Genomic DNA, 23,141 nt, shown 5'->3' with positions numbered 1-23,141 from the left:
AATTAGATGTTGTGCTTCCAGTCAGGACGTGAAGAAACCTCATACAGAGTGCTGCTGCCAGGATTATTACTAGAACCAGAAAATCTGAGCACACCACCACAAGTCCTTAGGTCTTTACACTGGTTTCTAATTTTTAAGTATTATTACTTGTTTATAAATCACTCAGTGGCCAGGGACCTCAATACATTGCAGATATGCTCACTGAATATAAACCTGACCACTCAGATCTTTACAATCAGGTCACTTAGATATCACTCAAAACTGATTTAATTCATTTTAAATATTCTTTATTATCATTTTAAAATATTTATTCTCTGTTTTTATAGTTTTGAATATATATATATATTTTTTTTTTAAGTAAAGCACTTTGAATTACCACTCTATATGAATTTGCTATATAAATAAACTTGCCTTTTCTTTTCTGGCCTAGCTAAAAATGCTGTCTAATATCAGTGTCTTCATGTTTTTAGATAGTGTTATATCTTTAGTACAAATCCTGTTACTGACACTGGAAGGCAGAAAGGCATGCTGAAGAGACGTTTTCACTGAATCCAAAAAATAAATAAATAAATAAATAAATAAAAAAGGCTAAAATAACAAATGTTGGGTTTGAGTTTTGATCAAATGAACATTGCTTCTTCTTGTGGGTTTTTGGCTAGTAACTCAAAGGCACCAGTCACTGTGTCGACTACTTCGACTACTGGGGGGAAAGGAACGAAAGTCACCGTTTCCTCAGGTAAGTTAGCGTTGATATTTTCTGTTATTCCGTTTTTATTCAGTTTTGAAGATCAGGTAAGTGGTCTTGCCACAAAATAACATTCAGACGTATTTACACTTTTTACCTTGCTAATAGTTGAAAAGGCACATCGGTAATCGTAAACAATATGCAAATATCGATCAAAACTCTCAGGTTTAACAAAACATTTACTTATGAAATAAAAAGGATTTTAGCTGGGCTTGCTAATATAAAAAATCGCTAGTGTTTTTGTGCACTGAAGAAAGTAAAAGTATCACTGTGACGCTGCCTTTGACTACTGGGGGAAAGGCACGTCGGTCACAGTGACATCTGGTAAGAAGTTTTTTTTTTTTCATAAAGCTTGGCATATGTTTTAAATATAAATGTAAAGCTAAATTTACACATCGCTTGTCATGTTTGCAACTATAAACATTAGACTGAATTAAAAGGATGATATGATAATATCATGATAATAAATGAAAGTGACTTGTCATACGCGCGTGCATATAGTGGCTGGTTTTGTACAATATCCATGGGTAAAACTGTCAGTGTGACTATGCTTTTGACTATTGGGGGAAAGGAACCATGGTCACTGTCTCGTCAGGTAAGAAAAACCCTACTAAAACAAAATGTGATTTAAGTATGAGAGATTGTGACAGGTAAACTGATTTGGTCAAAAAGTTGTTTTTACATTAAGCAGTGTTTAAATGGCGATTTACTTTTCGATTAGGACAATTAAAGTCGGTGCATGTCTTTAGGATTTTGCTAGAAACGCAAAGATTCACATTAATTCTGAATAATTAATGTCAAATAATTTCATGTGTACACGCATTCAGATAAAACAACAAATCTACAGGTTATTTAACAGATCCTGAGCATTTTTGAGGTGCATTTTTATACTGCGCTGTAACATTAAACGAATATTGTGTAACTGGGCTTTCAAAACCGGGAAGGCAGCAAAGTCACCGTAACAATCAGTAAGATTTTATTATTAATTGCAAGGACAGTTATCGTAAAATAAGACTGAATGAACATATTAATTGAAAATATGAATTGCTGTAAGAATTAATGGTTATTTCTTTTGAAAATGTAAAATACTATACTTTTATAATATTGTTTTGTTGTATAGTTGGTAAAAAAACTAATTAATTAAAAAATAAATAAAAATTCAGTAACAGAAATTATTGTTAAACGACTTTTATTGTTCATTTTTCTAGCATGTCTTGCTTTAATACGAAAATAATAGATGCTGAAAACAGACTAAATATAAATAAAAGACTAAATAACTAGACCGCAGTGTGTCTTGTGCGTGTAACTTTCACTGATACAGCCATTAGGCCTATATATGTGTTATATTTTTAAATAATAGATTCATTCCTTGTTACTAAAATATAATTAAGCTTTTTTAAATAATGAATAAAATAAATAAATGAATAAAACAACAGCATAGGTCTTTGGTCAATAAACAACCAGTATGTAATAAGTCATTGCAATTACAAATCGATTTAATTATCACTTTTTCGCATGATTCCATGTTACAAACTGCTGTGCTCTTATTTAAAATTTTCAAAAGGTTGGCATTGTCTTCTTTCTATTGGTTTGTTTTAACTTTCACATTTCATAGGTTATAGGAACTGATTCATTTAAAACAAACTGAAAAGTAATTGTGCAGTCAAAAATGCCAGTAATAAAGTAGTAAAAATAGTTTAGATATATAACAACACTTTATTTACAGCACCCAAAATAAATATTTCACTTAATTCTTGTTTAATTATGCGGCTCATCGAAATACTTTATTATAACTGGTCAATCTAATACTAAAATAACAATTAGGCTATCCAGGGTGACTTGTTTCAAAATGGCTGTGCTAGTGTTCTGTCTCGGTCTCCACAATTTCAAATCAGTATTTAATATCCATACATAGGCCTACATATTTGTTAAGTAGCTTGTGTGCGGCACAACGTTCAGTACTTGATCATTCCTGCAAAGTTAACAGGATGATCAGGACTTTGAACCAAAGTGACAATACTCCGCGGTGTCTTTCTTCCCGTGTAAAACCAGTTAAGCTTAATCATATTGTTTTATTTTATTATATGTTAATTTATAATCAATTTCATTTCAGTTTAATTGTATTATATTTTATATTATTCATTAATTCATCCATTCAGTCATTCATTTGAGATGTAGCCTAGCTCTCTGTACGTTATATAGGTTGTAAATATTATCTGAGAAAGATGCAATTGTCCCTACAGCTCAACCATCTGCTCCAAAGTCAATCTTCCCCATGTCTCAGCGTACTTCTGATTCTGATGGGTTTCTCATCATCGGCTGCTTGACAAGAGGTTTCTCACCTGCGGACTCGCTTACAATCAAATGGAAGGATGCTGCTGACAAAGAGTTGAGTGATTTCGTGCAGTATCCGACGTTCGGACCGGATGGAGACTACACCAAAATCAGCCATATGCGCGTGAAAAAAAGCGATTGGGATCCTCAGAAACCTTACAAATGCGAAGCTTCAAATTCTCAAGGCACAAAAAATGTTAATATTATTCTACGATGTAAGTTACATTTTCAAAACATCTAACATTTTACATTAGCTACTTCACGTGTCTCTCTATTGTATCTTGCTGTTGGATTCGGATATACTTACTTTATGAGCCTTTGTCGGGTAATGCAATTACATATGAGATCATTCAAAGGCAAACTTTGAAAGTCATCTAATGTTGATTTGCTCTCTCTAGTTCACACTTTAACTTCTATTTCAAATTCACAAAAAGATACTCTCTTTCAAATTGATCCCAATTCACAAATATATATATGATGTTTATATCACAGATTACACCAAATTTACACATTAAGTAATATTTACTTTCTTTCTCTCTTGTAGCTAAATTGTCACTAAACCTGAAGCCACCAAAAGAGAAAGAACTGTTTCTCCATAATAAAATTGTCTTGCAAGCTGTTGTTTCTGGAGATGTAAAAAAGACAGTGCAAGATGCTTCAGTGTCATGTAAAGTGAAGGATGTAATTTTAACCAGTGGAAATATCACACCAGGGAATGTTGATTTTTCTACTGATGCTTCACAACTTATAAGGATCCACAATGTCATAATTGATACAAAGAAATGGTTTGATGGTGAAATGGTCACCTGCACCATCCGTGACACAAGTAATAACAGAGACGTCAAGCAGGAGATCCATTTTAAAAAAGGAGGTAAGTCAGTGTAGCTTCCAAATAATTGACTTTGTGTCTCTATGTGTATTCATACTCATTTCACAGAGTCATAGATGCTGAAAGTTGTAAGTAATTTTATTGTCTGGCAAAAAAAAAAGCAAGCCCATCTGAAATGCTGTGGCATAGACTGGCTTGATTGACTTTTGTTATTCATTATTGTGTGAATCTTCTTTTGAACATTTGAATCAATTTTTATTATTTTCTCTTTAGATGGACAGAAACCAAGTGTTTTTATTCACAAACCTGATCTTATCGACAATGATCGTGTGTCCCTGGTGTGTGAGGTTACTAGCTCTGAACTCGGCGACGTCTATATCATGTGGAAAGTGGGTGATGAGCCTTACATAGAGGGAACAACCAGTGCTCCCATTCATCAAAATAACTACACGTCTGTTCTCAGTTTACTAAAAATGTCAAAAGAAAAGTATGAACGTCTCAAAGCCACCATCACCTGCGCAGTCAAACATGCCAACATGGACCATACAGGATCTCCATTAGAAGTTTCAACAAGCCAAAGTAAGCAGACAGAATTTAATTGTCATTACTGTAATGTACAAGCAAACCATCATGTTTATCTTTTGTTCACTTGTATGTTCTCCAGAGCTTTTCTCTTGTTGTTCTCTTGTCAGTTTATGTACCTTTGATGTTTTGAGCATTTTTCTGTCTGAATGTCTCTGTCACTGTCCTGCATGAAAATGGATGAAAACATTCATTTATATTTATTGTCTTACTCCCATGCAGTTACACTGACACTGAAGCCACCAAAAGAAAAAGAACTGTTTCTCCATAATAAAGTTGTCTTGCAAGCTGTTGTTTCTGGAGATGTAAAAAAGACAGTGCAAGATGCTTCAGTGTCATGTAAAGTGAAGGATGTAACCGTAACCAGTGGAAATATCACACCAGGCAATGTTGATTCTTCTACTGAGGTTTCACAATTTAACAGAGTTCACAATGTCATAATTGATACAAACAAATGGTTTGATGGTGAAATGGTCACCTGCACCATCCGTGACACAAATAATAACAGAGACGTCAAGCAGGAGATCCATTTTAAAAAAGGAGGTAAGTCAGTGCAGCTTCCAAATAATTGACTTTGTGTCTCTATGTGTATTCATACTCATTTCACAGTTTGAAATTTATAGATGCTGAAAGGTCGGTTGTAATTTTATTGCCTGGCAAAAAAGCAAGCCCATCTGAAATGCTGAGGGGAGCTTTTTTTTCTTTTTTTTTCAGCTTAGACTGTCTTGATTGGCTTTTCTTATTCATTATTGTGTGATTCTTCTTTTTGAACATTTTAATCAATCTTTATCATTTTCTGCAATTCAGATGGACAGAAACCGAGTGTTTTTATTCACAAACCTGATCTTATCGACAAAGATCGTGTGTCCCTGGTGTGTGAGGTTACTAGCTCTGAACTCGGTGACGTCTATATCATGTGGAAAGTGGGTGATAAGACTTACATAGAGGGCACAACCAGTGCTCCCATCCATCAAAATAACTACACGTCTGTTCTCAGTTTACTAACAATGTCAAAAGAAAAGTATGAAAAAGACACCATCACCTGTGCAGTCAAACATGCCAACATGGACCATACAGGATCTCCATTACAAGCTTTAACAAGCCAAAGTAAGCAGACAGAATTTAAGTGTTATTACTGCAATGTATAAGCACTCCCAAACTATCATTATGTTTATCTGTTGTTCACTTGTATGTTCTCCACAGCTTTTTGTCTTGTTGCTCTTATGTCATTTTATGTATGCTTGAAGTTTTTGTGCATTTTTGTCTAAATTTGCCATAAAGATAGCCTCAGATGCTGACATTAAAATTTATATTACTACTGCTATCACTACTGCATGAATTTGGATGAGAACATTCAATTTTACTTATTTTCTTACTCCCTTACAGCTACATTTACACTGACACTCAAATCACCCAATGAGAGAGAACTGTTTGTCAATAATGCAGTTGTCTTGGAAGCTGTTGTTTCTGGAGATGCACAAAAAACTGTGAAAGAAGCTTCTGTGTCATGTAAAGTAAAGAATGTTCCTGTAAACAGTGAAAATATCACACCAGGAGATATTGTCTTCTCTACCAACACTTCACTGTTTATAAAAATTCACAATGTTATCATTGACACAAAGAAATGGTTTGATGGTGAAATGGTCACCTGCACCATCCGTGACACAAATAATAACAGAGACATCAAGCAGGAGATCCATTTTGATAAAGGAGGTAAGTCAGTGTAAAACTTTAAAATAATTGACTCTATGTGCATTTATAGATGCTGAAAGGTTGGAAATAATGTTGTTTGAAATGTTTTGCTGTCAAAAAGCATACCTTGATACACTATTGTTATGTATTATTGTGTAATTTTTCTTTTTGTTTAATGAACCTTTATAATTTCCTCCAATTCAGATGGAAAGGAACCCAATGTTACCATTTACAAACCTGATAGTATCAAAGATCCTGTCTCTCATGTGTGTGAAGTCACCAGTCCTAAACTCGGTGATGTCTATATAATGTGGAAAGTGGATGAAGAGCCTTACACAGAGGGCAGAACCAGTGCTCGCATCTATCAAGAGAAGTCCTTTTCTGTTCTCAGCATCCTAACAATGACAAAACAAGAGCCTGAAGATCACAAAACCATCACCTGCGCAGTCAAACATGCCAACATGAATAATATAGAATCTCCATTACAAGTATCAACAAGCCCAAGTAAACAGCAAGAATTTTCATGTTATTAACGTGAAAGCATTTCCAAACTCTCATTGTTTATCTGTTGTTCAGTGTTCCTGTTACTTTTGTCCTGTTGCTCTCCTGTCAGATTATGTGCAGTATATTTGATGTTGTTTGTGCATATATCTGTCTGTCTGTATGTTTGTATTGCTTTACTTCATGGGTCATACATTGAATTCAAATCACAATTAAAAATGTTTAGTTTGATGTCGCATGCAAATAAATACAATTATGGCTAACATGAAATCATAGTCAACATAATATCATAGTGCACATTTATGTTTTGTCTTGTGCTTACTGTACTGCTATTAGCCCACCACACCTCTAATATATTATATTTTGATACTGTTTAAGACATGAAATGACTAATTACTAATTTTGGTTTGTAATTTTTTATGTTGTTTTAGAATATTAGGCAATAAATCTTTGTGTTTGCATGATTTACTCCAGCTCTCATATGGTTCTTATATTCAGAAACCTTGCATGCGCCACTTTCTGCTCAAGTTATATCAGTATTTAGAGAAATGAGAATATTTTTGTGACTCTGCACTTAGCAAAGCCACATTTTAACCAATAAATCAAACAGATAGTTTGTTATAGGGGTACGATATTTTTATGTGTGTTTCATTAGTATATCAGTATTAGTTACTGTAGTAACAATGAGTAACAGACAGGACAATGCTATATGTTTGTCTTTTTAGTGTACACTCAGTTGTATGTGCAAATAAATGTATGTGACTCTAGTAATACTGGACATCAGAATGTATGATTAACATTCGCATATATGTGTTGCACCATGTGCTTACCATACATATGTGTCCTCTACATGTGTTTCTTCTTTTTTTAGATGAGCCACCTGAGCCAGAGAATGGTTTTGCTCTGCACTGCAATAAAGATGTTCTGGAGGACGATGAGTTCAGAAGTCTCTGGTCCACTGCCACCTCATTCATCTTCCTCTTCCTCTTTTCTCTGACCTACAGCGCTGTACTCAGCTTCTTCAAGGTCATCTAAATATCACTTTATAATGTACAGATCATTTTAACAAGATGATGACTTTTGAACTCTTTTACTTGAATGTAGATTCTGTTGAATTTAGATTGTGTTATGTCTTTAATGTGTTTTCAACTAAAGATATTTTTTCCCCCAGGTGAAGCATTGATGGTTTGTTAAAAGAACTGGTGAAGACTCCAAGTTTTTTTTTTTTTTTTTTTTTTTTTTGATTGTAATTAAATGTTGGTCTTATCTATTTTTAAATAAAAAAGGAAAATAAGTATGTTCTTTTTTTTTTCTCTTGCTCTGTTATTGGCTGTCTCTTGGTACGTCCGTCTAAAAAACACATATGGCTTACTAAGATGTTGAAACTATAAATTGCCCTGTGCACACAGAGATTATCCTTTTTCATACATTCTTATGACTGCTATGTTGGGTAAAGGACTAGGCACCAGTTGTAGCCCTGTGATACTTCAACTACAGGGGAAATGGAGGCAAGTGACTGTTTAAAAGACTCTTTGTATTGGTATAGTAGTTTCCACATATTGTATAGCAGCTATGTCTCATTTTTAAGTTGTTTTGTGAAGTGAAAGTACAAAGGTAATTTCGTGTTTCTGTAGGCTATCTCTACATCACCCAATTACTGGGAAAAGGACACTTTTTGATTGTTTCATGTTAGGCTTTATTTGACTTTTTTTTTTTTTTTTTGTTCATGATGTATTAAATGATGTCAGTGCCTGCACTGTAACCTCAGTCTAGATTTATTCTGTTTCAGGAACCTTCAAATTAAATATATCTGAAATAGTGTGAGATGAATGATTTTCATCGAGAAGAAAAGAGATCTATTGTTTAGAGATTTAATATGCTGTTCTTTTAGTTGTTCAAAAATTAAGACTAATTCACACAACCTACACGATGCCAAAATGTGGACGGAATCGTGGAAACTAGTCATTAAATTGGAATAAATAGAAAACAGGTAATTTTCACTTAAAACAGATCATGATATGGGCTAGTGTCTGTGAATATTCAACCGCAAATTTAAATATGAATTCTGCATGGTCTGTGTGTCTCTGTGTGAATGAATGGTACAGATAGTCCTAAAAATTTATTTTTTTGTTCAACTTGTATTTAAATATTTAATCTCTGGGGATCCACCAGTGCAGCTGCACATCTTACATTCAGCAGCTGCAAACTGTTGAGCACTCAAAAAATGTATGTATATATTTTTAATAATAGCCAAACAGTAATGAACTGAACAATCCATGTGCAGCTCCTAACAAGCTTGAAGAGTTACAAACAATTTAAAAACAAATTGCCATGCTGTAAAATGTATAATATTTATTTAATCATTGTTCATTCTGTGATCTGATTCAGTTGTAACAACATCCTCTTAAAATGTAGCCATCACTGCTAATGCTCAATAAAAAACTTTGCAATAATTTGACTAAGTTTTCTCAAAGGAATTTCAGAATGTCAAAATTAGATCTATTCGAGAGCATCCATGTATTCAGGTTTCTCTTTCTTCCTCTTTTTTCTCACACCTGCTAAAGTGAAACTGCGTTCATATTGATGACTAACAATTCTTAGAAAGGTTGATATGTTCGAATTTAAAACAGAAGCCTGCAACAGCATTAAATACTAACGCTAAACCATGGTTTATTTTACAATTATAAGGCATATTCCAAATATGTAAATATAATATATTTATGCAAAGGCTATATATATTTACTCTTTTTCGTTTATGAAGGTCATGAACATTTATCATGAAGTATCTTTGTTAACAAGACCATAAACAACATACAGTAGGTTACATTTCTGCAATTAAATTAAACTGCCTTTCTCTATAAATAAATGGCACATACAGAAGCACAAAACATTTAAAGGGACAGTTCAACCTATTTTGTCACAATTTACCGGTAGAATTGTGTTGCATTAGCTCATTTCAAGTCAAATCAACAGTGCAAAGCATTAAAATCATGTTTAGTAAATGCCATTTGACAGAAGTCTGAAGAAGTTTGAACAAATCATTTGTATTATTTTAGTGCAGTGTTTTTAATAGAGCAGCATTTTGAACTTTTAAAGCAGTCCTCAACAAGCACTTATGGGGCTGAACATTTATGGTGTGGAACATTTTATTTATTGTTTGTTTGTTTGTTTGTTTATCATTTTTTTATTTTGAAATGATACCCATAATTTAACCCTTGCTTTTTAAGGCATATTACTAAGGAGTGGAAGTAAATAAAGAAATCAATATGAAAATAGAAAAGGCAATACTACATTGAGAAGTCAGTAGGAAAATGTAGTGGTCACTAATCCTAAAGTCAGATAAATGTATGTGCTCTGATACCAGGGTCTTTGTTTTTGTTATGGACTGTCTCTCTGTGTATTACGGGGGCACAGTATTTCAACCCATTACAAAAAGCTCAAAAGCATCTGGAAATTAATGATTACAATAGTACATCTTTAATGTGCATGCTAAGTATATTTTCTATTTTTCAAATAATGAAAAAAAAAAAAAAAAAAAACTTGTATTAATGTATTATATGATAATACAGTCTGTATTGTCAAAGTAAATGAAGAGCTTTATAACAGACATTAAACGACAACAGTGTTAAGGGGCATATGATATGAAGATGCACTTTTTGGACACTGTAACAATTTTGTGTAATATGCTGCATGTTGTGAATTTTATTGCTTTTGGTGTGTATTTTAAAGGGATAGTTCACCCAAAAATGAAAATTCATTTATTAATTACTCACCCCTGCGTAATTTTACAAAGCATTAAAAATACTTCTTGTGAGCAAAGAACACAAAAATAATGGCTTCATTCAATAGTTCTTCTCCCCCTCGTCACCATAGGCACCATTATCGGGAGTACCACAAGTGCATTATTTTTGTGTTATTTGCACACAAGAAGTATTTTTGCAGCTTTGTAGAATTACAGTTGAATCACTAATGTCACATACACTGTAAAAAATAAAAAACACAATTTGTTGAGTCAGCTTAAAATAATTTGTTACCCTGCTGCCTTAAAATTGTAAGTTCAGTCAACTAAAATAAGTTTAGTCAACTTGAAATGTTAAGTTGTACTAAGTAACAACTTAGATATTTGTGTTTGCTAAACTTAACAGATTGGTACGTTGATTTAACTCAAATATCTAAGTTGTCACGTAGTATAATTTAACATTTCAAACTTTTTTGAGTTGACTGAACTTAAAATTTTAAGGCAGCCAGGTTACAAATTATTTTAAGTTGACTCAACAAATTGTTTTTTACAGTGTAGGCTGTTTTAACAATGTCCTTGCTACCTTTCTGTGCCTTGACTGTGGTAGTACCCTTGCTGTCTATGGAGGGTCAGAGAGCTCTTTCATCAAAAATATTATAATTTGTGTTCTGAAGATGAACGAAGATCTTACAGGTTTGAAATGGTTAGAAAGAGTGAGTAATTAATGAATGAATTTTCCTTTTTCTGTGAACTATCCTTTTAATTCCCTAATAATACTAACATTATACTTCCTGCCAGACAACAGTTTCACCTAAACCAGGGGTGGGGAACGTTGATCCTTGAGGGCGGGTGTCCCTGCAGAGTTTAGCTCCAAACCTAATCAAACACACCTGAACAAGCTAATCAAATAAAACTGAAATGTCTGTTTTAAACTGTGGACTGTTTATCTAACATAGTTTTAACAGATCAGATAGATGCTTCCAACCAAATGCAGGTGTTTCCTGTTGATACAGTCAAAAACTAACCTCTGAGTTCTTGATTGAACTGCTAAAACAACTTTATGCTTTTTCTCTAGATGCTCACTAATATTTGGTAATTATATATAAAATGCCTTAAACATTTAATATTTACTTTGCTTAAAATGTACTCTGCAAGCAAACTTGGACTTGAACTGGAACGTTAATGTGCACATAAGCACTCAGAAGGAAAAATATTATTCATAAATTATGAATTATAAAATTATGACTTGATTTAGTCATGGACAGTGATAGAGTATGTTACAGAAATCACCATGTAGATGCTCAGGTGCAAAACTCTGGAGGGCCACAGCCCTGCAGAGTTTAGTTCCAAGCCTGCCCCAACACACATACTGTATACCATGTAGTTTTCAAATAAGCCTGAAGGGCTTGATTAGCTGGATCAGGTGTGTTTAATTAAGGTTTGAGCTAAACTCTGCAGGGCTGTGGCACTCCAGGAACTGAGTTTTGCACCCCTGATGTAAATACACAGGAGTAATGATAAAAAAAGTCTCAACTGGGCCCAATCCGGGAATGGGCCAGTGAACATATACATGATTATCCCACAACCTTAGTATAAAATGATAAAAACTACACTGTTGTAAATGTATATTTGAAATGATGAAATATCAGATATTGCAAAAATGATAAATCCATAAGCTGTGTGCAAAATAAGACACTTTACTAAAATTTTGCAATGAATAAATCTTTTAATTTAATTTGTTGAATTGTTGACAGTATTGAGAGTAGCAATAGCAATACAGAGATACAGAGATAGAGAGACAGAAAATGTCTAGAGACACAAAATTAAATCAATTAATCTCAAAGCATTTTCTCAAACCCTTATTTGTTTAATTATTAGTAAATATCAGCACTTAGGTGAACTGGAATGCAGAAAGAGTTTGGTTAATGTTATTACTATCCTAAAGAAAGAGTATAGCACCTTGAAATGTCAACCTGCTGCCTTGACACACATCTCACATCTTTTTTTAAAGTGTGTTTAGAAGCAGATCTCTTTGAAGGGGTAAATGCCTCATTTCTTTCTGGGACTTTTCCAAACTCCCTGAAAACTGTAGTTGTTAAGCCCCTTCTGAAAAAGATCAATCTTGATAACACCAGACTGAGTAATTCTAGATCAAATCTACCTTTTATAGGCAAGATCATTGAAAAGGTTGTTTTCAATCAGCTGAACAACTTCTTAAACTCAAATGGATACCTGGAAAAACTTCAGTCTGGTTTCCGACCACATCACAGCACAGATACAGTGCTCATAAAGATAATAAATGATATTCACTGAAATACTGATCCTGGCAAAATATAACTGTCGATCATAACTCTAGAGAAACTGGAAAACTGGAGAGCTTTCTGGGATGGTCCTCAAATGGTTCAGGTCTTAGCAGTCTTCAGTAAAAAAAAAAAAAAAAAAAAAAAAAAAAAAACAGAAAACTGAAGTCGTTGCATTTGAAAGCAAAGATGAATTTCTCAAGGTGAATGCATACCTTGACTATAGGGGTTTTTTACAGTGTAGGCTGTTTTAACAATGTCCTTGCTACCTTTCTGTGCCTTGACTGTGGTAGTACCCTTGCTGTCTATGGAGGGTCAGAGAGCTCTTTCATCAAAAATATTATAATTTGTGTTCTGAAGATGAACGAAGATCTTACAGGTTTGAAATGGTTAGAAAGAGTGAGTAATTAATGAATGAATTTTCCTTTTTCTGTGAACTATCCTTTTAATTCCCTAATAATACTAACATTATACTTCCTGCCAGACAACAGTTTCACCTAAACCAGGGGTGGGGAACGTTGATCCTCGAGGGCGGGTGTCCCTGCAGAGTTTAGCTCCAAACCTAATCAAACACACCTGAACAAGCTAATCAAATAAAACTGAAATGTCTGTTTTAAACTGTGGACTGTTTATCTAACATAGTTTTAACAGATCAGATAGATGCTTCCAACCAAATGCAGGTGTTTCCTGTTGATACAGTCTGAACAACTTCTTAAACTCAAATGGATACCTGGAAAAACTTCAGTCTGGTTTCCGACCACATCACAGCACAGATACAGTGCTCATAAAGATAATAAATGATATTCACTGAAATACTGATCCTGGCAAAATATAACTGTCGATCATAACTCTAGAGAAACTGGAAAACTGGAGAGCTTTCTGGGATGGTCCTCAAATGGTTCAGGTCTTAGCAGTCTTCAGTAAAAAAAAAAAAAAAAAAAAAAAAAAAAAAAAAAAAAAACTGAAAACTGAAGTCGTTGCATTTGAAAGCAAAGATGAATTTCTCAAGGTGAATGCATACCTTGACTATAGGGGTCAAACAACAAAAAATCAAGTCAAGATTCTTGGTGTGATTCTGGAGTCAGACCTTAGTTTTAATAGTCATGTGAACGTAATAGCCAAATCAACATATTATCATCTCAGAAACATTGTGAGAATCAGATGTAATGCTTTCAGTCAAGACTTGGAGAAACTTGTCCATGCCTTTATCACCAGCAGGGTGGACTATTGTAGTAGTCTCCTCACCAGCCTTCCTAAAAAAAAAAACCTTTAGACACCTCATATACAGAGCGCTGCTGCCAAGATTATGACTAACCAGAAAATCTGAGCATATCACACCAGTCCTAATTTTAAATAATCTTTTTTTTTATCATTTTAAAATGTTTATTCTCTGCTTTTGTTGTTTTTATTATTAGTATGATTATTTTTATTTTATTTTTTAAGTAAAGCACTGTGTATGAAATGTGCTATATATAAATAAACTTGCCTTGCCTAGCCCTACTAAAAAATGCAGTCAGGGTCTTCATATTTCTGACCTACACTGGAGGGAAGCTGAAAGCTGCAGAGACGTTTTCATTGAATTAAAGAGTGGGTTCTTCTTGTGGGTTTTTGTTTAGTACATCAAAGGCACCAGTCACTGTGTCTACTTCGACTACTGGGGGAAAGGAACCAAAGTCACCGTTTCCTCAGGTAAGATATTGTTGATAGTTTCGGTTATTCCGTTTTTGTTCATTTTCGAAGTTCAGGTAAGTAGTCATGTCACAAAGTCCTACAAACATTCAGACGTATTTAAAATTTTTATTTGCTAACAGTGGAAAGGGGCGTCGGTAATCGTACACAGTGTCGACTAAAACTCTCCGATTAAAGAAAATGCGCACTAAAATGTCTCAAAATTTGCCGCTTTGATAATGTATGGCACGAATGGGTATGTAAGTGCACTCTTAGGGTTATGGTATATCACTAACCTTCATAATGTGACGGTGCCTTTGACTGGGGAAAGGGAACAACGGTGACTGTAACATCAGGTAAGAAGTCAAATTTTTGTTTAGGTAGCCCAGTGGCGTAGCAAGTCAGCCCCGGGCCCAAATACAAAAAATCTGTACGGACCACCCCCCCAATCATTATGAGCTCCAACTCCGTTAACTTGTTGATTTTTCTTAAGGCTACCTGAGTATTCACAAGCTGTTTTATTTACAGTATGAATTAATGCTTGGAAATAATATTGAACGTTTTCAAGTCCATTCATTTTTTGTGGCACTCAAATCTCAGCCTATAAATTCTGTAAATATTATGATAAAATACAAACAATAAATGTGTCTTACGCTCTTTAATTTGTAGTGAGATAACTATATTCGCCTCAGATCAAGTGAATCAATGATCTTCTCCTCTTTAATATTTGCAGCACGAAATAAACATGAAAAAATATTTGAATGCATGTTAAAAAATAATAATAAAAACGATGTATCATGAAATGACAAATAAAACATATTGTGAATAGTCATAATAGTAGTAACATAAATATTTAGCCTACCTCAGAAAAGCCAACAAGCCTTTTTGCCAACATTGTTTTATTTTTCTCAATCAGCCAGTTAACCGAGTCGAAGCTTACGTTTTTATTGCTGTTTTTTATGTCAAATGTAAAGAGAGGTTGGATGCCACAGCCTTCGGCACTTTTTTTTGAGAGGAGGTGGAATTTTCACATTAACTTTACGCAATATTACATTATTTTATTACATGAATTCTATAGATATATTTATTATGTCTGTGAGGCATATATTCCCTGGGATTAGGATACTTTCTGTGAAGCGTTCCTCCTCATTTACGAAAGCACAACGTTTTGTTGATATTGTGAGTACACACATGTAAAAGTAGACCTTTTGCAGTTCCTGATGATGTATTACTCATACCTTTATGAGCAAAAATGATGGCGTATTTTGTTATTAAGAAAAAATGCAAGTGATCGCGCTGGCGCTTCCTTGTCAAGCGCTCTTTAGCTTCCACTCTCTGCACAAACGATTGGATATGTGTCTAACGCATATTTATCTAGGTTAAACGTTTAAATTAATATTGTGAAGTGCATCAAGTGTTTTATTTTAGGCAAGTTGTGTTGATTTGAGAAGGCTAAATTGATCAAACATGTGCTCAACTCATTGCCGCTGGCTGCTTGGTCAAAAAACAAAAGCTTGAATTTAACAAAAAAAATGTTCCAAATGTATTTCTAAATTAACTTAATAAAGAAACGAAACGAAATCTAGCCACTTTGCCATTAAAAACCAAAACTGAACTATTTTAATGGGTGCAACAGCAGCTGTGTGATAAACACGGGCTCTGTTCTGATAAGTTGTCGGACAAGGGCAAGGCTCGGGCCTGAGCGTCTCGGGCCAGGGCTGGGCCCGTGCGGGGCTATATCGTTTCAATGAAAAGTTCCCCTTTGGCTCGGCGGGCCCTCAATTTGCCCGGGCCCATATGCACCTGCATACCCTGTATACCCAGATGCTACACCCCTGAGGTAGCCTATACGCATGTAAACTGCATGTTTATTAACAGACTTTTTAGTCCACTGGAGGAAAAAAAAGATAATGAACAGTGCTGCATTTATTTATGCAAGCTATTCCTAATATATAAAAAAATCGTTAGTGTTTTTGTGCACTGATGAAATTAAAAGTATCACTGTGACTACGCTGCCTTTGACTACTGGGGGAAAGGCACATCGGTCACAGTGACATCTGGTAAGAAATAACATTTAAGTTTTTCATAAAGATTGTCATATATTTTAAACATTAAAGTAAAACTAAATGTACAGACCGCTTGTCCATTTTGCAAGAATAAACCTTAGACTGAATCAAAAGGATAAATATTCGAATTTGTGGGTTCGGATAAATTAAAATGACTTGTCATACGAGCGTACATAATAGCCTATTTTTGTACAATATCCATGGGTAAAACTGTCAGTGTGACAATGCTTTTGACTACTGGGGGAAAGGAACCATGGTCACTGTCTCGTCAGGTAAGAAAAACTTACTAAAACAAAATCTAATGTAAGTACGAAAATTCGTGACAGGTAGGCCAATTTGTCAAAACGTTGTTTTTATATTTACGCAACAGTGAAATGGCAATTTACTTATTCTACGATTAGGACAATTAAAGTCGGGACATGTCTTTAGAGTTTTGTTAGTTGCATTCACATTAATTATAAATAATTACATTTTAAATAATTTGATGTGTACACACATTCAGATAAAACATCAAATCGGCTGCAGGTCATTTAACAGTCTGAGCGTTGCATTTTTATATTGCGCTGTAACATTAAAAGAATATTGTGTAACTGGGCTTTCGACTACTGGGGAAGCGGCACTAAAGTCACCGTAACAAACAGTAAGATTTTATTATTAATTGCAAAATGTCACATGTATGTGTTATTATTTACAGATTTCTTTTTTATATCTTACGAGTTTTAGATTAATTGTTTTCGAATGAATGGTTATTTCATTAGAAAATCTAAAAGACTACTTGATTTTGTAAAATTGTTTTATTGTATAGTTGTTAAAACGAACAAAAATCAATAACAGTGGTAACTATTAAACGGCTACTCTCACTGTTTATTCTTCTCGCAAGTGTTGTCTTAATCTGCGCAAATATTAAAAACTGAAAACAGCTAAATATGAATAAATTGCTAGACTGCAACGTGTCTTGTGCGTTTAAACTTTTTACACTGATACGGCCACATGCGTTATACTTAAAAATAGTAAACTGAATTCCGCTGTTACTAAGAAAATACAATGTAGCTGTTCTAAATAAAAAAAAAAAAAAATAAAATAAAAAAAAATCAGTAAGTCGCCGGCGTAGATCTTAGGTCAATATCGGCTATTTATTAAATATTTGCAATTACAAACTGATTTAGACTAATTATCACTTTTCGAAATATTTCAAAGTTCAAAGTTACAATAATGCTATTATTTCAAGTTCTCGAAAGTTGGGATTGTTTTAATATGTTTGTTTGGTTCACACTTTATTTTAAGGTCCAATTCTCCCTATTGACAAACCATTAACTACAACTTTCGCCTCAAAAAACTCCAAAGTTGCTTAGGCTATTATTAGTTAGTAATGTAGACTACTTGTTAAGTTCATTGGGTACAATTATGGATGAAGAATATGATCATCCAGAATATGTACTTTAAATAATAAGCATGCTAATAATAAGCAACTAGTTAATAGTGAGAACTGGTTCCTATAATAAACTGAAAAGTAATTCTGCAGTCAAAAATTCCAGTAATAAATTAGAAAAAAATTCTAATTAAAAAATTAAAAATTTCATTTAATTCACCTAATTTTGTGTTTTATTATGCGGTTCATCGAAATACATGATTATCAAGGTCAAACGCGACATTTCGCGTCGAAAACTATAAAACGAGTTCTCCAGGGCAACAATAACTTTTGCTCATCTGGGAAACCTGTTTCGAAAAAGCTGTGCTCTCCGGCCTCCACAAATTCAATCAATATTTAATATTCATGTAGGCTACATACATATTTGTTAAGTGGCTTGTGTTCGGCACCAGATGTTAAGAAAATATTAAGCGGCGTCTTTCTCGCGTAAAAACAGTTAATCTCCATCATTTGTTTTATTTTGCGTTATTTTACAATCTATTTAATTTAATTTTATTTTTGTTATATTTTATTAATTCATTCATTCATCTAGTTATTTCATTTGAGATGTAACCTAACTCTCATATAAGTCTAACAGTATTGCATTTGTACATTACGTTGTATATATTTTCTGAGAGCGATGTAATGTCTTTACAGCTCAACCATCTGCGCCAAAGTCAGTCTTCGCCATGTCTCAGTGTACTTCTGATTCTGATGAGTTCATCGCCGTCGGCTGCTTGGCAAGAGGTTTCTCACCTGCGGACTCGCTTACAATCAAATGGAAGGATGCTGCTGGCAAAGAGTTGAGTGATTTCGTGCAGTATCCGGCGTTCGGTCCGGATGGAGACTATACCAAAATCAGCCATATGAGCGTGAGAAAAAGCGAATGGGATCCTAAAAAACCTTACAAATGCGAAGCCTCAAATTCTCAAGGCACATTAGAATCTCCTGTTGCTCCACCATGTAAGTTACATTTAAAAAAATATATATATATATAAATATATATAAATATATATATATATAACATTTTACATTAGCTACTTTATGTTTCTCTCTATTGTGTGTTGCTGTTGGATTAAGATTGTGGGTAACACTTTAGAATACTTTGTCATTAATGAACAGTGTTGGGAAAGTTACTTTTAAAAGTAATGCATTACAATATTGCCTTACTCCCTAAAAAGTAATTAGTTATGTTACTTATTTACTTTTTTGTGGAAAGTAATGCGTTACATTACTTTTGCGTTACTTTTTAAATCTGGGCAGGGCTTTTTTACTATAAAAGTTATATTTTTGGCAAATGAACACACCAAAAGCCTGAAGGAAAAGTAAATTCACATGTATACAGTAGAACACATGAGAAGAAAGTTCAACACTCTTTAGGAATTTTTTAAAAAAGAACAACAAATGTAACTCTTTTCTTTGTAAATTAAAAAGTAATAAGTTACTTTACTAGCTACTTGAAAAAAGTAACCTGATTACGTAACTCACGTTACTTGTAATATGTTATCCTCAACACTGTTAATGAATAACTACACAGAAACAAATGACTAATGCACTATAAACATTCTAATAACTACTATTAAACTGATTAAGGAATTGATAATAGCACTCAGTGGTAGTTCACTATTAGCTAATTAGTAATAACTATTGTTTTCATATCTCCTGAAGAACTACTAGAAACTATATAGACAGGTTCCTAATTATTTATAACAAATCAAAATGTATAATTAATTCTAAAGTGAAGATCATGGTAATGACTCAAGTATTACTAAATCCATCAGATCCAAATAATTAATAATTTCTTCTGATGGATTTGGTAATACTTGAGTCAGCAGTTACCATTGGGTTACCATGATCTTCACTTTAGAATTAATTATACGTTTTCCATCATTCACATTAATTATGAGCCAGTATATAGTATTTTTAGTAGTTCTCTAAAAGATATGAAAAAATAATAGTTGCTAGCTAATAGTGAACTACCACATTAAACTGTGAGCTATTAATTACTGATTTGTTAATCAGAGTTTCTTGTTAGTTAATAGTAGTTACTAAAAAGTTAATAGTCCATTAGTCATTTGTTCATGTACAGCTATTCATTAATGATGGAACAGTATTCTAAAGTGTTACCAGATTGGGTTATTGTTTCTTTGTGGGGACTTACATTTGAATGGAAATTTTAGCACAGTCTTTGAATTATTTAACCACTGAACCTGCTGTCAAATCTTTGTGGAGGTCAAGCAGTTGTCCTTTTATTAAAAAAGTCTGATGCCATTCAATGTTCACACCAGCCGAGAACAGCAAGGCTACAAATATAGTGAGTCTAAAAACGGTATAGAACAGAAACCGTATGAACCAAAATAGAAGAAAAAAAAACTCAACTACAAGAGCATCTTATTTGCTTGCTTAAAAAAGTTTTCTTCTGCTTTTCATGTCCTCTCTGCTTTCTCCTATATGTTGCCAGCCCCACCACCAAAAAGCAAAACTGAAGGTAAGTCATCTAATGGTATAATTGGTATGCTCTCTCTAGTTCATGCTTGATTTCTATTTCAAATGCACACAAAGATACACTCCTTCAAACTGATCCCAGTTCACATATATACACATTAATCCAAGTTTACAGATTAAGTAATGTTTACTTTCTTACTCTCTTGTAGCTAAATTTGAACTGACACTGAAGCCAATTCAGAGAGAAATATTTGTAAATAATAAAGTTGTCTTGGAAGCAGTTTTTTCTGGAAAAATTCAAAAAGCTTCAGTGTCTTGCTCAATGAAAGGAATCGATGTGGGACCAGGAAACATTGAGTCTTCTAATGACATTTCACAGTCATTCAAAGTCACTGTCGATACAAACAAATGGTTTGATGGTGAAGAGGTCACCTGCAGTGACAGAAATAACAAAGACATCAAGCAGACGATCCGTTTTGATAAAGGAGGTACGTCAGTGTAAAACTTATAATTAATTTTGTGGCTCTATGTGCAGTTATAGATGCTGAAAGGTTGTAAATAATTGTATTGCCTGACAAAAAAAATTGTACTGCTTGCAAGACCATTTGAAATGTTTTCACTGTCAAAAAGACTAGACTGCCTTGATGCACTATTGTTATTCATTATTATGTGATTTTCTGTTTGTTTAATAAACCTTTATCACTTCCTTCAATTCAGATGGAAAGAAACCCAATGTTACCATTTACAAACCTGATAGCATTGGCACAGGTCCTGTCTCTCATGTGTGCGAGGTCACCAGCCCTAAACTCGGCGATGTTTATATCATGTGGAAAGTGGATGGAGACCCTTACATAGAGGGCACAACCAGTGCTCCCATCAAAAAAAATGACTCCACGTCTGTTCTCAGCATCCTAACAATGTCAAAAGAAAAGTATGAAAATCTCAAAACAACAATCAACTGCGCAGTCATACATGCCAGCATGGACAATATAAGATCTCCATTACAAAAGTCAACAAGCAAAAGTAAATTGCCAGAGTGTCCATTAAACTATGACTCTTAATTATCTGTTGTTCATTTGTACGTTTGCCAGTGCTTTTGTCCTGTTGCTCATTTGTCAGATTATGTATCTTCACTGTTGTCGTTTGTGCATATTTCTGTCTGTATCACTTTACTGCATGGCTCTAACATCAAAGTGAAATTACACTCAAGGCTATATGTTTCATTTGATATTTACTTACATGTTGTTTGTAAGTAAATATGGTCACATGAAAACATTGTCAGAAAAATATCATAGAACTTGTTTGTCTTTTGTTCTGTGCTTACTGTACTGCTGTTAGCCTCTAATACAACATGCAATTTTTGCCTTTTTACAAGCAATAAATATTTGTGTTTGCATGATTTAGTCCAGCTCTCACATTGTTTTCCTAATAAGAAACTTGGTGTGCTTCACCTTTTTTGTTTGTTTGTTTGTTTCAGTATTTGGAGAAATGAGAATATTGTCTGAAAATCTAAAAATCACTTACTCAGTTCTAAAAATAACCATTAAAGTTACAAGGAATTACTGACCTTTTCAGTCAATGAAACATACAGATGATATATGTGATATTTTTTTATATGCACTTGTATTATTAGTATGTCAGCTGAAAACAGTAAGTTACTTGATAAGCATACCATAAATTGAATAATATGCCCATGTATATTTTTATAAAGTGTATGTTCTAATGCACTAACAACGTCTAAAAGACACGACTTTAATATACTGTATGTTTGTCTCTTCAGTGTACATTCAAATATGTTATGAGTACGCGTATGCAGTACATAAATCCATCATGTGCTTAAGTGTTACTAACAAGAGGTCTAATAATACTGGACTTTAAATTCAGGATGTATGATCTATGTTCTCATATATGTGTTGCACATGTCCTTACATATGTGTCCTGTACGTGTGTTTCTTCTTTTTCAGGTGAGTCACCTGAGCCAGAGAATGGCTTTGCTCTGGACTGCAATAAAGTTGTTTTGGAGGAAGATGAGTTCAGAAGTCTCTGGTCCACTGCCACCTCATTCATCTTCCTCTTCCTCTTTTCTCTGACCTACAGCGCTGTACTCAGCTTCTGCAAGGTAATACAAATATTAATAAATAATGTGCAGAGCATTGTAAGTAAGATGATGTCTTCTGTAACTCTTTTACTGCATGTTGTTAGTGTTATATGCATGCTTCAATTTAGATTGTATTATGCTTTAAATGTGTTTTTAACTATAGATATTTTATTCCCCCCCAGGTGAAGCACTGATGGTTTGTTAAAAGAACTGGTGAAGACTCCAAGGTTTTTAATTTGTTTTGTAAATGTAATTAAATGTTAATCTAATCTATTTTGAAATCAAAAAGGAAAATAACCATCTCTGTATCTTTTGCTCTGTTTCTGTCTTTCTGTAAGCTTGTTTAAAAACATATAGACTTACTGAGATGTTGAAACTACATAATTTACCTCTGTACACACAGATGTATATGTACTGAGTGTTTACATATATTAATAAAGTCTTATGTATCTGTCAATATGAGATTTTTTTCTTTTGAATATCATATCAGCCTCTTACTACAAATTACATTATCTTACATTTTCAGTCTGATATTCACAGAGATCCCTCAAAACATAGAACATGAGAATATATATATAGTGCAAAAACATCTGTAGATTTCAGATAAACTGATAAGTCAAACAGATTAATAGTAAAGTAAATCTTTTGAACAGCACTGGAATATTTTGAAGAGAGTCATATCTTAAACAGATCTGAAAATTCTCAATTTTTACAATTACGTCTATTTTCTTTTA

General features: G+C 33.7%; 1 protein-coding gene and 1 gene segment (V, D, J or C); both read left to right on the top strand.

Annotated features, from left to right (window-relative positions):
* The first annotated feature begins 620 nt into the window (after positions 1–620).
* Positions 621–22,854, top strand: LOC127160926 (uncharacterized). Of its 4 annotated transcripts, none has more exons than XM_051103557.1 (10): positions 621–736; positions 2,989–3,294; positions 3,624–3,950; positions 4,182–4,487; positions 4,713–5,033; positions 5,298–5,597; positions 5,877–6,203; positions 6,387–6,686; positions 7,555–7,709; positions 22,590–22,854. In XM_051103557.1, the coding sequence occupies exons 1-10, from the start codon at positions 625–627 to the stop codon at positions 22,599–22,601; spliced, it is 2,466 nt and encodes an 821-aa protein (XP_050959514.1). In that variant the 5' UTR covers positions 621–624; the 3' UTR covers positions 22,602–22,854. The 4 variants fall into 4 exon arrangements, with proteins under 4 accessions (XP_050959514.1, XP_050959515.1, XP_050959517.1 ...); XM_051103558.1 differs by lacking the exon at positions 22,590–22,854 and adding an exon at positions 7,855–7,918; XM_051103560.1 differs by lacking the exon at positions 621–736 and adding an exon at positions 995–1,069.
* On the top strand, positions 16,650–21,712 carry LOC127160928 (Ig mu chain C region membrane-bound form-like). The segment is given in 5 exon segments: positions 16,650–16,728; positions 18,522–18,827; positions 20,326–20,352; positions 20,519–20,797; positions 21,027–21,712. Coding segments are annotated over 5 exon segments (975 nt in total).
* Positions 22,855–23,141: the final 287 nt, after the last annotated feature.

This window comes from Labeo rohita, unplaced genomic scaffold (genome assembly GCF_022985175.1).
Source record: "Labeo rohita strain BAU-BD-2019 unplaced genomic scaffold, IGBB_LRoh.1.0 scaffold_495, whole genome shotgun sequence".
Taxonomy (NCBI): domain Eukaryota; kingdom Metazoa; phylum Chordata; class Actinopteri; order Cypriniformes; family Cyprinidae; genus Labeo; species Labeo rohita.
Note: the sequence above shows the minus strand (reverse complement) of the source record. Positions and strands in the feature narration are given on the sequence as shown.

Bases quoted from the DNA above. Each gene is read 5' to 3' on its own strand.
- LOC127160926 (XM_051103557.1), top strand. From the start codon at position 625: ATGAACATTGCTTCTTCTTGTGGGTTTTTGGCTAGTAACTCAAAGGCA. The intron at 4,488-4,712 runs GTAAGCAGACAG...ACTCCCATGCAG, and splicing joins AGAAGTTTCAACAAGCCAAA to TTACACTGACACTGAAGCCA. The intron at 6,204-6,386 runs GTAAGTCAGTGT...CCTCCAATTCAG, and splicing joins GATCCATTTTGATAAAGGAG to ATGGAAAGGAACCCAATGTT.